The sequence below is a fragment of the Tauraco erythrolophus genome, chromosome 2 (genome assembly GCF_009769465.1).
Source record: "Tauraco erythrolophus isolate bTauEry1 chromosome 2, bTauEry1.pri, whole genome shotgun sequence".
In the NCBI taxonomy this organism is placed as follows: Eukaryota; Metazoa; Chordata; class Aves; order Musophagiformes; family Musophagidae; genus Tauraco; species Tauraco erythrolophus.
The window spans coordinates 56,327,958-56,344,871 of record NC_141466.1 but is presented as its reverse complement, the minus strand read 5'-3'; the positions used below and the strand labels follow the sequence as shown (position 1 = coordinate 56,344,871).

Sequence of the window (16,914 nt, the reverse complement as noted above, 5' to 3'; positions counted from 1 at the left end):
TACACCAGTCAAGTTCCCTTCGGGGGATTACCCTAACTGGTTGGAGCGGCCCGAGTTCTAATGAGTAATGTGCGCTTTGTAAGGCTTGAGCAGATAGTGTTGTAGACATGGAAGTGATGAAAAAGGTTTGTTGAAGTGATAGAGATCTTTACATGATGAGTCAGCAAGATGGAATGAAGGGGAACTTTTTATTTAATGAGAATGGACGTGAGTCAAGGATTCTCTAATCTCATTTCTAATAATCTTCAGCAGAGAAACTTGTACTTAAATTTTATTACAAGAGAAATTTTGGTTAGTAAGCTACTTATTTTTTATAAGGACAAACAATTTCATCCAAAACAAAACTGTAGGTAAACTTTAGAGAAGGTTCCTCCACCCCAGTCATGCACTGATGGTCTGGTAATGAAGCACAGATAACTGATTTCTTGAATGGCATGAAAAGCAGTGGTACATTTAATGTATCTAAGCTGCTTTCTTATTAATATAAAAGCTTGACATTTAGATTTGAAAAAGTGTATTTGGGAGAAATAACTGAAAAATTTAAAACCTGAATGGAGACAAAATCTTCTGCAATGTTGGCAAGAAATCAACCTGAATGTAGTATTGTGTTTAAGCTGAGTATTACTGGAGCAGACACGAGGATTTGGTTAATTCATTAGGTAGGTAAAGTCTTTCCTCTTAGTGACATCTTAGGTCTTTCCTTGGAAGCTCTTACTAATTGGAATAAAATATACAGCACTGTAAAAAAAGTGAAGGTTTTCATTTGGCATGTTATGGTTCTCAGCTAGGGCTGAAATCTTACAAAGATAAATCATACAGAGACAATAGCGGTCTAGAATTCAGCGTTGTTGTCTGGAGTGTTACAGTCTAGAATATTAGTAGAATATTATGGTGTAGAATACAATTTTACAATTTTTTGTGTATAGTTGTCTTCAAAACAAGACTTTTGAATGAGTAGTAACACACTTTAAATGAACAGCATTGTCTCATACTGTTACCACATTACCATGTTAAAACAAACTATATGTGTATTATATATATAAAATCACTTCTACTTGTTTTCATAATAAAATAGGATCTCAAAACGTTGTTGAATCACAACCATTCATCTGGTCATATGGACTGCGGAGTTGTTAATGTGAATTTTTAGCAAACAAATCAGAAGTCTCATCAAAAGTCCCACTCTAGGAGTTACATGGCTGCTTTACGTTCTAAAATGTCAGCTGATTTGCTCTAGAGAGAAAAACATAGTGTTGGATTTTTCCATTCAGCTAACTCACCTAAAATAATAGTACTGGAACAGTTGAGTATGGCTGCATGCACGAGGATAGAGAGGAATTTCAATCAGAACAGCGGGAGGGAAAAGTGAAGGGAGTTAACTGTTAACTTGGGAAATTGGAGGAAGCTTATATGGAAAAGTGCATTGATAGTGCAACGTAATATTGTTGAAATAAATCTTTTGCCTCATGGTGGAAATATGCAAGTTTTTAAATATTTCCCAATATTCATTCATACAGTCTGGGTTTATCCTTGAATAAAAATACATGAAATATACCTGTGGTGTTCTAATGAAAATAAACAGGGCAGAATAGGATTTAACATGATGGTGTAGTTCACCTAATGAGTTCAAGATCCAACAATACTTTACAAAGTAGGTGCCATCTAGTGCCATTAGTTCATAATTTTATCTGTAATGTTTGGCTCTGAGCTTTTAATAAATTAATCAGTCAGACTGAGACCACTTGAAACAGTTCAACTTGAAAACTCTGGATGGTTTGTCTCAAATAAATTACATAAATGAAAATAACACTTTCATAATCTGTAATACTCCTTATTGGTAATGCAAGCAATACGTTTAATTGTGTTCTCTAACTGCTGTAGTTCTTGAAGTCTGTTTGATTTCAGAGGAATTCCTTTATTATTCCATTTCAGCACAGTAGCCGAGAGCCTAACTTTAGGGTTTTTTTCTGTAAGAATATACAATGTTATAATTTCCTATAATATCCACAGGTTTTAGGACCTGCCCCAAAATGGTGTTCCTTTTTAGACAACTTGACCGAAGAACTGGAAGAGAATCCGGAGAGCACAGTTTATGATGATTACAAATTCGTTACCAGAAAAGACCTTGAAAATTTAGGTAAAACAGTTGAATATCCTCTTTAGCTGACTTCTTTGTTCAGTTTTTGATCATTTGCACATGTAAGTTTTGTGATTCTGATGTGATGCATAAGGACTGTTAGAAATTCACTGGCAGTAGTTTCCTCCAGTTTCTTTGTTATTAATATAACAGACTTAGGGCTTTATGTTCTTTGGTTCCCAACCAGTGCAACACTAGATAGTTTTGTTTCTCAGATTTTTATCCCAAGAAAATGATTGATATTTGTTGATTTAATATGCCTAGGAATCTGTTGTGTGTGCTTTCAAACACTAAATGGAAGGCATAGGAAGAGAAGTTGATTCAGTTTTCAAAATATTTTTGAGGTGCTCAAATAGCACAAAATCTGCCAAAGGCTACCCTATGTGAATGTAGTAATTTCCAGAAAATGCGAATAATTTTAGGGCTAATAGAAACACAGTTTCAAGGAATTGGAATGCTGAAAATTAGATAGTAGAGAAGGTAAGCATGCTTCTCCCAAGGTAGAGAGTCCTTTTTCTGTCTGTTACATGTTTTGATTGCAATGTTTTGCTCCAGTTTAATTAATTTACCTCTGAATATGGGAGTTGGGTTTTGGCTGGCAGGAGGCCGTATAAGGAGGAGGTCATCCAAAGCACCTGCAGTTCTAGAGCAGGTGGTCTGAATGTAGCCGGCAGACCCCCATCCCAATCATAAGGGAATAAGGCAATGTAGTATTATCTACACAGAGACTTGACTTGGAATACTTATTCTGCTTTAAATTCACTATAACTTAGTCAAATTAATTTCCCCATAAATGCAAGCTTTCAAATGAAGAACCAGCTTAAGGGATATTTTGTATTTCCTATGTCAGGGTTACTTTGTATTACTAGCCATTATCTGGTGTATTCTCATTTTGGAATATACAGGAAGATGGTTTCCTGGAAACAGTTAAAAAAATTTTTAGAGACAGCTTTGCTTTCTGAGACGCACAGCAAGTTTCTCACTTTTTTTTTGCCATTTAGTTCTAGAAGTTGTTTGTTAATCCTTAATTTCTAAAGATTTGGGGTCTATAGATGCTATTGCAGCTATTTCACTATTAAAAGCTTTTCCTTTTCTCATTCTTGGAATTTTGTGAAGATACATGGAAGGAAAATCAGAGAACTCTTAAGTATTTTCATTCTTACTTAGATTAGCGCCTAGGGTGACAGTTTTATGACCTGATGTGGTACTGTATTTTTTTCAACATGTTGATTCTTCAAAGATAGTGACCCAAGGCAAAACTCTTTAATTAAAAACATCTCTATACTACACTAAAAAAGCGATTGTCAAACATCTGTGAACTTTCAAAAAAATAATCTCAAATTTTTCTTTGTAAATTTTTGTGGACCATAGTGCATGTGGGCGCTTTTAAAAAGTGCACAGTAACATGTATTATGACAAGAAAAAATTATTTTGTTGCTCTGAAGAATCTCAAATTTCTTGCAGGCAAACCTTTTTTTTTTTGCAATTTTACGTAGTCTTGACGTAATGGATGTGACTGTTAGATTGATGTGTTGTGTTGGCGGTGCTTGTTTGTCGTGAATTGGGTAAGTGAAGTGGCTAGCTTGGAACAGTAGTTCTTTATATATGAAAGCTCTTTGAAATCTTCTGTAACTTTTTTCCCAGGCCTTGCTCATCTCATTGGATCATCATTGCTGAGAGCATATATGCACGGCTTTTTCATGGACATAAGACTTTATCATAAGGTAAATAAGGCTGATCTTGTAATTTTTAACAATAAAATATATGTTGGTTTTTTGTTGTTGTTTCTTTGGGTTTTTTTTCTTTCTCCAAATGACAGACTGTGTCCTGTATTACTGATGTTTTCATTTACTTCCTCCTGTTTGTTCAAAGGCAAAAATGATGGCCAACCCCTTTGCCTATGAAGAATACCGAAGAGAGAGGATAAGGCAGAAGATAGAAGAAACACGTGCACAGAGAGTTCAACTAAAGGTAAATCCTGTAAACAATGAGTATACTTCTGAGAAAACTATTCATAAAGAGTAATACATTCTTAAGTGTATCTCAGAGATGTAATGACTTAGGATTTGATTCTGTTTATCATCAGAGACACAAAGTAATTTATAGAACTTTTGGAATGGAACTGTAAAATTTCCATGCGTATGATTCCTACAGATGAGAAAGACTCTCTTCGCATTTGTTACTTGAGTGGGTAACCCACTGGTAAAACTTGCAGTTTCTACTTCTGTCATTAAACTAAGTTGCTGAAGCTATTAAGATATAATGCTCTGGAAAGAGAGATATAAAAATAGTATTGTGTTTGTAACTAGTAGCTTTCTAGATTGAATTTGCTCAACATACAAGAAGAAATAATTGCTTTTAAAGTACTAAAGCTGATGCATGACAAGGAAAAAACAATACAGAAGATCTACTTAAATTTTCTCCAAGTGCTTACTAGTACCTAGAAATGCTTGGAACCAGTCAAGGAGTTTTTCAGCAACAATTATAAGAATGAGTAAGAATTCTCTCTTCACCACACTTATGAATGTAAAACATGTAGGTTTTTGCATATGTAAAAGAGTGATTTACTGAATGATTGCTTTCTTTTCTTTAGAAACTTCCAAAAGTCAATAAAGAGCTTGCACTGAAACTGATGGAAGAAGAAGGAGAAGAGCAACAGGTTGCTAGAAAAAGGAAGCAGAAGGTGAGTTTTAGTTTTGGACAATTCTCTGACTGGGAGCACAGAAATAGTAATGCTTACAGTATTGATTTTGTTGTTGTTGGGTTGGGTTTTTTTTTGTTATCTGGCTAAAAAGATTCAAAATTCCACTGTTTCTGTTTTTCATAAATAATTCATTCTAGTAGGAGGCTTTAAGGTGGACTTCACTGTAGCTGCAGCACCACAAAAGCCATGTAGTAAATTAAAGCTTAAAATGATTAAATACTCACTGTGAAGATGATACGAGCTTCGTAGGACTCTAGAAGGTAGCTAAATGCAGAGTCAATACCAAAGTTGTTCAGAAAAAAACTGTTGTTTGCATTTATTGGTATTTTGGTGGCAACCACGACAAGATAGATGTTATCTGTAAAACTGAAGATGCAACTGCCTTTCTTTGTGTACACAGTTAACTACATTTTATAAAATAGCCAAAATTATTTGCTCTTACGCAACGGGACTTCTTCCTGATGTTGAAAATAATCTACTTTTAGCCTAAGTGAAGTCTAAAGGAAAAAATAAGTTAATGTTTAACTATCTGGTGGGGAGGGGGTGCTTTCTGTAGGTCACACTTCATAGGTGCTCTTTCTCACAGGAATATAGCGTTCATGAAGGGCAGGCATTAGCTTTATGTGGCGTCTAATGAAATCCTCTGTGTTACAGTTAGTAGGAAGCATGAACTACTGAAAAGGCAGGTGGTGGTAAAGCCTTAAATGCAGACTGTCTAAGCCAGTGTTACGATGGAAACATGAGTTCAATAAATGGGGGCTGATTTGTCTAGGAGTACGTGTGGACTGTGTTAAGTCGGCTAAAAAGCGTGTACAAAAAATGCGTGTTCTGGTTATTTTCCTGAAACGGCATTAGAGTCTTATGAAGAGCAATATATTTTAGGCTTTGGGATTTAATTTTTGGCTGTGCACATTTGCAACAGTTTCTGTACTTGCAGTTTATGCTTGTTGTTTTCTGTGTCTCTCCTCCCCGCCGTGCACCCTCCCCCCCCCCCCCTTCTTAATTAACAATGAAGATTTAATGCTGCAGTGGGATGAATGTGCTAGTATAAGTTTGGCAATGTTGAAAGATCAGCTTTTTATAATAAAAAGCTATGCATTCAGTAATTTTAAAGTGACGACAACAGGTATTCACATAAACTGAAATTGTAGCTTGAACTGTTCCTAATTCAACAGTAGCATAACTTACACTGAGTTCATTTTACATTGACATGAATGAAACTGCTTTTTCCATTCTGTGTGTGAGGACAGTGAAGAAAAACTGTTATAAGATGTATAGAAACACTTACTTTTATGTATTTACAGTAAAACAGTGGTAACATTGCAGAAAGACATGTTTACCCTGATAATTTGTTGTACATCTTGTAGAATCATTCCAGTCAGGCAGGGTATTTGCCTTGGAGGTACTGCTCATTAGTCAATAGATATCAACATGTCTCCAGACTAGCTGGCTGAATGTATGAAAAACATTAATTCAAAAATATTAGTAATTGTGTATTTATGGTGTCTACAGTGTGCATAAAAAAACCTGTCTTGCTTACAGGTAGCTTAGAATGATATTTGTTTGATCTTTGTGAAAGTAATAAAATATAATAAGCATAAATCTTGATTTTATGTGACCTGGAAGGATAAAACAACTGGCATTTCACATGCTTGTTTTAGAGTTTTGTTTAATTAAAAAGGTGTTACTTTACCAGTGTCTATTTCAGAATTTTATAACTCACTCATGCTTTGCTTCTTTTGCAGAATCTGCCTAGCCTTCTCAAAGATGATCGTTTTAAGGTCATGTTTGAGAATCCAGATTTCCAGGTGGATGAGCAGAGTGAAGAATTTAGGCTGCTTAACCCACTTGTTTCTAAAATAAGTGAGAAAAGAAAGAGGAAACTAAAGATGCTAGAGGAACTGGAAGCGCAAGAACAGGTAAAATATTTTCCATTTGGATTAAGAAAAATTTATAGTTTTTTTTTTTTTTCTTTTGTGTCAAGCATTCATATTTTTCACCCTAGAAAGAAAGAAAGATGGAGGCAATGCAAGAATGTCTTATCAGCTACAATAATTAAATGTAATTTATAATGTTATCCTAGTTTTTTAGATATGAACAATATTGTGTCTACATAAATATATGTTTGAAAAACATAAAATATGTTGGTGGAAACAATTTTATAATATATCTTCTGCTTCATTTGCTGTTACTCCTTTTGCTCAAACATTAGTTTCCTTCAACTGTATCTATGTAAAAGCTGTCATGTACTCTAATTGCAGGAATAGTTTGAAAAGAAAATTTGTTGATGATTTCTTATTTTGTACTATTTTTGTCTGCAGGAAGAGGAGGAAGAACCAGAAGGAAAAGCAAGTGATGCAGAAAGTTCTGAGAGTTCAGATGATGAAAAAGGCTGGGTTGAAGAGGTCAGGAAACAGCGCAAGCTTCTACGCCAAGAGGAAAAAGTAAAGCGGCAGGAAAGGGTCAAGGAGGATCAGCAAACATTACTGAAACCTCAGTTTTTTGAGATTAAAGAAGGAGAGGAATTCAGAAGCTTCAAAGACTCTGCTAAAAAACAAAAATTAATGAAGTAAGACTAATGTTCCTAATTTAATAGCTGGGGGTGGACGATTCTCAAGTATTTCTCTACAATGCAGGCCAGTGGCTTTTTGACTTGGAAGCACTTACTAGGAAAGCCACATCTGGCGATCAGGGATATAACATAGTTGTTGAAAGCTTTGTTTTGTAGTTAAAAAATACAGCATTTAAAGTATGGCAGAGAGACAACACAAATGAGATGAGCAAGAGATTAATATTCTGAGCCAGATTTGGGGCTTTACTCAGAGTTGGTGAACTGCTACTCTCACGAATAACAGCACTGATGCCTGTGAGACTGCTTATATTTCTCCACCAGTGTTAGTATGAGGTTGACAGTCTGGATGTTTTTCATCTGACCCTCCAAAAGGATGTAGAATACTGCATGACTAGTTGCTATTTTGGGGTTAGGATCAAGGTGATTAAAGAAAAATTGTTTTGTCTGGGTGTTTCTGTGGCATCTAGAAACTTTCAAAAAACTATGCTGTCCTTATCTCACTATTTCTGTTTTTCTTTTTGCAATACAAAACATCAGACTTGGGGTGGGTTTTTTTTGGTTTTGTTTTTTTAATTTGGGTTTCTTTAAATCGATGATCAACTAAAGTAACTGGGTACTGTATAAAGAGCACATCAAACTATAGGACTTGGCTTTGAGGTGCTTAATGTCAGCAAATCTAGCTGATTTTTTTTTTTCAGAGGTGAGCTGAGCTCTTCAGAAGGTGAGATTTAATAACCTGTTATTTGGAGTGCAGATGCTAATTTTCAAACCTTGAAAGACAATAGCTTCAAAGTTCTTGCAGCACACTGGATGGAGAGTAGAATTTTGACTAATGTTGGAAACAAGTTGCTAGGCTAGATGAATCTCATAATGGCCATTATGTTTTTACTTAGAATAAAATGATACAGTGAAAGAAAAGGAAGTGAATAATATATATAATGGGACTGTTTCTGTATGTCACTAATTACTGCCTCTACAACTTACTTGCTTCATGATGGAAATTTTCTGGAGATACGTAAAGAAACCTTTGATAAAAATTCATCCTGTCCCTTAAATATGCAAGTTTTTAACTGGAATTATCATGTAAAATGATCTTTAAGTATTACTGAGACAGTATTTCTGCAGTAGACTACTGGTCTATGATTTCCATGTTGTACTTGTAAGACCTCTTTAAATAGAAGTAGTATTTTTTATTGGGTTTTATAGCAGTTCTGCAGAAGTGACTCCCATGTTTTCCGTAGCTCTTTTTAATCAACAAATGTTTTTACACAGGGATTTTTCTTTGTTCTTTATATTGGATATACCCATTCATTCTGGACTCTAACTTTCTTAGATTTCTCCATCAACTTTTTTGATTTTTTTTTTCTTTCTTTTTTTCTTCCAGAAGATGAAGCAACTTTTTACTTTTGTCAGCTTTTCTTTTTTATCAGGAGAAAATCCACTGTGGACACTGACAGAGTGTTGTAGGTTAAGGATATTTTTCACATTTTACTTGGATTTATAGTCATATTGGCAAGTGACTTGAAAAGAGCCTGAGACAGTGGTCAAATGGTACTGTATTCTCATTGCCATCAAAACGCTTCCCTAAAAGGCAGCATGGCTGCAGCTTACTCACATGCTGTTCTTTTACACAAATTCAGCTGCTGACCTCTAAAGGAAATTCTCAAGGACACTCAAAGTATTAAGGTTTCATTTTGTTCAAAACACCGAGGGTTTAAATGTAAACAAGGATACTGAAAGTTAAGTAAATAAGACAAGACCAGTGTAAGAAGAGAAACATCAAGAAAAAATTAGTACAGAGTTACACAGGACAAAGTAAATTATTTCATCTGGTATGTAGAACAAGAAAAATCATTGCTTCAGGTCTGGAAATATGAAAGCAAATACCACAGACCTGTCCAGTGGATGGGGGAATATAAGTGATGAGATAAACCATAGAAAGACACTTAAAAGACTGCTCTTAGGGAAGAGAGAATCTGTCTTAAGATTTGCTGCTAACTCTCTGCAGAATATTTTACAAGGTGTGATACATAATTATGGCGGCTTAGGTTAGACACCCTCTGTGTGGTAGGTGTGCAGATGGGATGTAATGTAAAATGTTAAAAAAAAAAGAGAAAACTGAAGATAGAATAGGATGACAAAAAAAATGAATGTGATAGCTTTACATCCTTCACATTTTTCTGAGTTGCTGTCATTGAATTGTCTTTTCGTGATTTTTTTTATTTTTGTCTAAGCTACTAGCTTTGTACTCACTTATCCCATTTGTGCTCATCCAAGCATTGTTCTTAGTAGGGAGTTTGATATTCCTCAAATTCTTAGAAGAAATTTAAAAATTAACAGCTGATACCTGTTTCTTATAATGTATAGCTGGTAGAATTTTGTAGTCATAGTGACTTAATCAGTGTTCTGAGCTAACTTGTTTGGTTAATAAGCATTTTTACATATTAGAATCTTATGAAGAAAATACCACTAATATGTTTTCTGCTAGCCTTATTCAGTGATAAGTAGTCAGCATAAAAATAATTAATTCAAGTAAGGTACTAAAAATTGGGAAGACTGTAGTGGCATGTACAATCTGGTGAGGCTGGCATGTTTGTCTTTGATTTGATTTATCCAAGTTATGGAATGATCGTCTGTGACCAATATAATTAAGTACCTTAATACCTTCACTAGGCACTTAATGGTTAGGTGTTCTTTTTTTCTCTAATCGTATAATGTTCTACCTGAGGAAACAGTTTATGACTTATATAAAACTGGGTGTTTCTTTTGACATGTTCCTGACTCAGCACGGCTCCAAGCCCAACTTCTAAAGCAGTGGTGCGTACTATAAATTTCTTCATAGACCAACAATCTATGCATTTCTTCGTGCAGAGAAGCTGCAAAATTTACTCATGGTTGTAAAAAACACCTTGTCTCAAATCAGTCTGCATTTCGTTTTCCCCTTTTGCGCTCTTATACCTACACAGGAAAACCCGCCGCCCATGGCAGGGAGGTTGGAACTAGGTGATCTTTGAGGTCCCTTTCAACCCAAACCATTCTGTGGTTCTACAATATTCCCAAAGATACAAAGTTTTACTTTGTTTACTTACTGCATAAATTCCTTACATAGTAACTTAAAAGGAATCCATAAAGGGAGAGGGTTTTTATCAATGTGCTAAGAGCTCTCTTGATTTTCTTTGATGTCCCTTTGTTATTGAAGTTAGAGCGTGTCAAAATTAACAACTACAGTAATCATACTTTATAAAGTATGACAACGTATGTATCTTCAGAGGTGGCCAAGAAAGTCAACAAAAGCCAGCAAAATCATAGTTGACATTTGTAGATGTTGCTAAAGTAAACCAACAGGAAAAGTCCTGAAAAACTGCTCTCTTTATAAGGACGAGAAAAAAAGAAGTGCCTGGGCAATTTGTTTGGTTGGTTGGTTTTTACTGTAGGGCAGGGAAGTTGCTTTTAGTAACACTGTTAGTGTATCCTTTGAATCAATTTATTGAGGATTATTTAAAAAGGAACAACAAACAAAACCCAGCTGTTGTGTTTGTGTATCAGTGTGTGCAATTCACTATCATTTGAGGTCTGCACATTTTCAGATAAATACAGCCATACCTGCAATTATTCAGTAAAATTGCAACCCCACAGCGTTTTGCTAATATCTCCTCATTTTAATTTTTCTCCTGACAGAAGCAGTATCTAGGCAGTCATGCTAAATAATTGCTGGGTAGTAGCCATATTTCTCCAGTTCACTTTCAAAGGGGAGAAAATGGAACTTCACTTGAATGTAGAAATCCCACCACGATGTGGGTGACTGATCTTTTGCCATAGTTAGCTCTAAGGCTTAGCTTGTCTTCCCGATTCACACAGATGGAACAAGTTTTTACATGTACTCAATGAAAAATATACTACAGAAAAAAATACAATCAAAGTACCTATTCATGAGAAATAAAGTAATTCTTGACAGTAATTTTTCGTTGTTAATCTGGAAAGTCTTTGTTATATAAAATGGCTCATTAACCAAAATTCAGCAGACTTCAGAGACTTCATGGACAGGCCACAATCCATGAGCCCTTCATCCGTGGCAAATGCCATTGACTTTGGCTGCTAATCGTCTGTATTTTTATGATGACTTATTTTCCACTTCAAAACTTGTTCAAAAAACGTCTCTTAACCCTCTTAAGAGAGATCTAAGAAGACACTAATAGCAGCATCGCAAATTGCAGAAACTAATTTCGTGGACAGTTAGGCGAATGTTTCTGAGCACATCGCAGAGTCAGTGTGTCTGATCGAACAGGCCATGTCGTATTCTCAGGTGACACCACCTACTCGTAGGACCCACATTATGGAAGAAGGATGAGCCGTGGTAGGACTCACAGGTGCCTTTAGGGAGGCTGGCTGCAGCCAGCGCCTCGCCCCTGCGCTGGAGCCTCTGCGGGAACGACGTGTATTTGTGCTTCTGAGCTGCTCCAGTTCACATCCCAGCTTACTGAAGTCAGCAAGGGTGCTGTTAAATATCAGCTCACAACCTGGAGCAACTGGGGCACATCCATGTGTCTTGCTTTTGTAGGGGCATTAACTTGCAGTGGAGGAGAGCTGAAAGCAGTATTGTTTTCTGCCACAGCAGCTGCCTCCTCCTCCTCCATAGAAATGCCAGAGTTCAGCGCCCGAGGGACAGTCTCTATACCAGCTCACTTACAGAAACTAGCTGAGAGCACCATACGCTTGAAGGGATATGCTCACGTGGTGTTCCTTCTGGGATCAGGATCTGTCTTATTTATCACACTGGCTTGTTTGCATTCTTTGTTTAGAAAACTGTTTGCATTAGACTGTTGCGGGCGAAGTGTCCGAAGAGTCATTTGTATTTGGATGAAGTAGTTTGCCTCTATCAGTGAAGTGATTCATTCAGTGACGAATTCATTCTGATATATAGTCAAGATTATTTCCTTGCCTCAAAAGTCTCCAATTCAGAAATGATAAGATTTCAAGAAAACTGATATATCTAGCCTTAATTTTTTTTATTTGTGTATATGTCTATTACTGCAGCTGAATATTCCTGACTTGTTCTAAGATTTTGTAAAAAACTACAGCAATAGAAGGGTGTGGTTTCTTTCTCAACTAGAGGCTTGTTGCTTTTTAGCAGAAGAAACAATGAACTTTACATAAATTTTAAAAATGTTTCTACTGAAAGCAGTATCTGGAGGGAATGATTTGAATTTGTGTTTCTCTTCTGTTTACTGAATGTTTATTTTTTAGAGTTACGGCATTTCAAGGTTTCAGAGAAATTGAAATTAGTTTTGACGCTATTATCAGCCTTTATTATAGTAAAAAGATGGCAAGAATAGGGACTAATGTTAATTATTCTCTGCAGGAAAACTCTTGGAGATCGTTTAAAGCTTGAAGAAAAACTTGGCACGCTTAATGTGTCTGATACCACAGTAGGCAGCAAACAGGCAACATTCAAATTAAAGAAGGTGAGCTATATATATAATTTTTTAAGATAATACACAAGTAACTTTAGTTTTTGCATGAAAGAACAGGAACTTTAAAACCGTCAAACAAATGTCCCTCTTCATTTCTTTATATGCTGCCAACTCTTCTCTTCTGCTCCTTGCCAAGAGAATGAAAGCCTCCGGTAGTGCTCTGTGTGTTTATACCCTTATAACAGGCAGCGCTCATAAAATCTTGTGTTCCGGTGGAAAATACTGGCTTCCATCTTTTAATAGTTGATTTGCAGACGTACAATCAGAAGCTTGTGACCTTACCCGACTTCTGTGCCAGGACCGATCAGATCTTGGTCTGCAATCAGGATGCTCCCTCTTCGTTGATAGTGCCGCTAGGTCTCGGCATGAAAATAGCAGAGCTCCGAACCACCTTTGTTGTTGACCTGTGTAACACAGATCACTAGAATGAGCTCTGGTCCTGTTCTACTTGCCAAATTGCATTTGAAGCGTATAGTCGACTGCTGCCTGTCTGCCTTTTCCAAAGGGTTTTTATTTCCCATCCTAAGGAATTGTGTAGATCTCAGGTGATTACTTTATAGTGTGGGCAGAGTTAAGTGCCTGTGTGCATCTGCTACTGCTGTAGAACACTTAGGGATTTTTTTTTTCTAGAAATTTGCTTTAGAGCTGAGGAAAGGATGCGTGATGAAAGCTGAAGACCCATATTAATTGATGCTTGAGCTGACAAAATGTACTTAAGTTAAAACTGGTTTTCCTCAAGTAAGCCTCTTTGCTATAATACATTTCTCCTTACCAGAAGTCGAATATTATTCTCACTGGTAAAACTGCTGTCACAAGGATGGCTAAGTAGTTACTTGATTGTCGCATTGGATATGCTTAAAAAAAAAATTTACATAACCAAATTTATTGTACTATTTCTGCCTTACTTGTTTTACCGGATTGTTGTCTGTTTGCACATGTCCTTTTTCATCTGCTTTTGATTCCCGTATTGCTGGAATTTAAAATGTGTTGACTGTGGGATAAGTCACAGATTCCTCTGCAGTGCTGTGTAGGATAGCCATTCTGGGGATTTTACCAACTACTGTAACTGATACGTTAGTGCTTTGCAGCTAATTAAGTGGGCTTTGCAGGGCTTCGAGAGCACAGTCTTTTTTACAGGAGCTTTAACTTAGAATGCACAAAGCCACAAGATTTCTCCAAAGCGGTGGCTAGCAATGAACTATCACCTTTTGCTAACAGTTTTGTGAAGCTTTGGGAGTAAGGTGGAAGACAACAGATATGGCAGTGGTTCAGACGCCACTTTTACTTGATTCCATCAGATATACTATGGCTTTGAGTTTTTTTAAATTAGGTTGCTGCTAACATATATGAACTCTTTTCCTGACTGTTAATTGATGTTGCTTTATTGAAATATGTATGTCGTGCTCACTTGCATTGAAAAGATTTTTAGAAGTCTAATTAGAAGAAAAATAATGCATCTGCAGTGGAGATCTTCTCTCCTATCAACGGAATGGCAAAATACGACTTACAAATCTTCTCTCAAATAAACAGACCCTGTATATATATTCTGAAGTCCCAGGGAATGGAGCAGGGAGAGCTAGGAAGAAGTCACACTATGCAGCATCCTGTGTCTTGACGCTTATTTTCAGAGGATGAAGAGATGAAGTTGGCGAGCCAAAAAAGGGATTTTAGTGTTACTCTGATAATCCGTTTCTGCTTTGTGATGCCCTTTCCTTGAAGTGCAGGTGTATTTAGGGGCAGGTAGAATGATTTAGTGGGGGAGAGGACTGGGCTTCCATGGGATTGGTATCACTCAACCTTGTAAGTCAGTGGAATTGAAACTGAACTTGATTACTACAGTTGTGGTATGTTAGCAGCCTCCCAGAAGCCTAGCAACTGCTGACAGATCTAGCAATGAAATTGTTTGTCATTGGTATTTCACAGTTTAGTTTTCAGGGGATTTTAGTATGGTTCCTACAGTGTGGCATTCCGTTTCTCAGTTTCGACATGCTTTATCATAGCAAATAGATACAACAAAATAGCAGGTTTTCTAAAATACCGAAGTGCTTACCCTACTAGGGAGGTATAGAGAACTTTTTTAAAAAAAAAAAAAAAAAACAACAAAAAACACTAAACTTCAAATGCAAATCAAGATCATTCAATTTCAGTATGCTAGCGGTAGCAGTCAACATTATATTAAGTAAAATTTCTCAAGACTGTTTCAGACAAAGTCTGGAGACCGAGGGAAACTACTTATATTTTCACATAGTGGGTTTCTTGTTTCCCTACTTGCAGTAGAAACAGGAGTCAATATAATTTCAACAAAGTCTGAAGACCACTAGCTTTTCTTACCATGATACTGGTCTGGGCTTACTGTCTAATTTGGTAAATTGGTTCATATCTCACCTCAGCCAAAATGTTGTCTATGTATGCAAATCTCTAGCTCAAGTTTATATGGTACTTCAGTGGGAGATTCAGGAAGAGATGGGCTGATGTATGAATGAAGGTGATTACAGAATTAGGTGCAGTGGGGATACAGCTGCATATCCAGTAATTCTGTCACACTGTTAATGCGCTTACCCTGTGCTGCTGTTGAAATCGCTGTAGTTGCTGGAGTATTTTGTAGCATGGACAGTTGCCTGAGCTTGGCTAGTTCAAGTCTGCTAGTTCCAGTTTATGCTTAGTTTGAAGACAAGCCTTCCAAAGAAAATAGTAGTTTATGGCTGTAAGAGCCATTTCATCTATGTAGTGTGTAAATGAAACCCTTTGATGAAGGGGAAAAACATTAATAGAGCATGTGCCACAGGAGCATAGATTTTAAATTATTTTCATGTGGAAAGCCCTTCTAGAATTGCATATGGCATATCAAACATTTTCAAGAACTTACAAGAACACTTTTCTGAAAACCTATATGTTTTAGCAAATTTAACTAATTGTTCTGTCTTACCAAAATGTATTTGTGCAAATGTTAAATGTGATAACACTAGTTAACCAAAGCAGATACTAAATAGCCTCAAATTGTGCTCAACCTTCTTCAGGGCATTAAACCATCAATTCTGGAGTGTAACTTTACAGTCTATTGTTAGACATTGGTTTTCATCTGAAATACATGACCTTATTCACAGTTTTTTTATATCTTTGTCTTAAATGTTTGCTCTGAATTACTTGGAATGATAATGCCTAGGGATACCCAGAATCAACAGGTGCAGTATAAGACAAGATAGCATGGGACCATTTACAGGAACATTTCCAGATTTTTGTAATGGTATTGTGACTTGATGTATAGACACTTCAACAATGAGGTGATATGTAAGTTTACAAGAACCTGACTCTATTTTTGTTTCAATATTCCAGTCAGAGCAGCAAAAGAAGCAGCAAGAAGCTGAGAAACAACATCGTCAAGAGAGGAAAGCTCTTAGGCGTTCTGCTAGTCATCTCAAGAGCAAACGTGGAAGAGGACGACTGTTTCGTTGATTTATTTTATGTTGGTTTTTTAAGAAACTTCTTTTATCTAATTTTTTATTTGAAAAGGGGACTTTTTCAAATTGGGACACAGTACCAATGTATTTGTATTTTAATTGATTGATGAGCACAAAAACCAGAACTTGCTAAACCCTGTGTTAATTATTGTAAAGTTTATGAAAGTAAAAGTATTGACCAAAGGACACTACGGGTATGGTGTGTTATAAATTCCAGTGTGAATTGTATTTGTGCAGAAATCACCAGCAACTGGTTGTTGTGTAACCCTTGATGTTTTCTATATAAGAATTTATGTATACAACGAGGCTGCCTGTCTTTTATTTAAGAGCTTTGGGATTTTCCTTTCTGAAATCTTTATTTGTGACTGCTTAGATAGAAGATCAAGGGTAAGTTATTTTGTCTAAAAGCTTATCTTTACAAGGGCACACGGAATTTTTCTTTTATAATTCTTGAAGGATGACACACAATTGTGTTTTTCAAAAACTGACTTTGACTTTATATTCCTGGATTACCTGAGTAGCCAGGAGGAGGTACAAATGGTCATCATGAGGGCAATTGAGAATGCCTGATT

At 36.2% G+C, this 16,914-nt stretch overlaps 1 protein-coding gene across 1 annotated transcript in view; it reads left to right on the top strand.

Annotated features, from left to right (window-relative positions):
- Positions 1-16,607, top strand: part of NOL10 (nucleolar protein 10) — a 55,786-nt gene extending 39,179 nt beyond the window's left edge. Inside the window, exons 14-21 of the mRNA XM_086608385.1 lie at positions 2,011-2,137; positions 3,782-3,861; positions 4,010-4,108; positions 4,731-4,820; positions 6,587-6,760; positions 7,163-7,410; positions 12,773-12,875; positions 16,218-16,607. Coding sequence (XP_086464511.1) covers positions 2,011-2,137; positions 3,782-3,861; positions 4,010-4,108; positions 4,731-4,820; positions 6,587-6,760; positions 7,163-7,410; positions 12,773-12,875; positions 16,218-16,337 — 1,041 coding nt within the window. The 3' untranslated portion in view covers positions 16,338-16,607. The remainder of the gene's footprint in view (positions 1-2,010; positions 2,138-3,781; positions 3,862-4,009; positions 4,109-4,730; positions 4,821-6,586; positions 6,761-7,162; positions 7,411-12,772; positions 12,876-16,217) is intronic.
- The last annotated feature ends 307 nt before the right edge of the window (positions 16,608-16,914 follow it).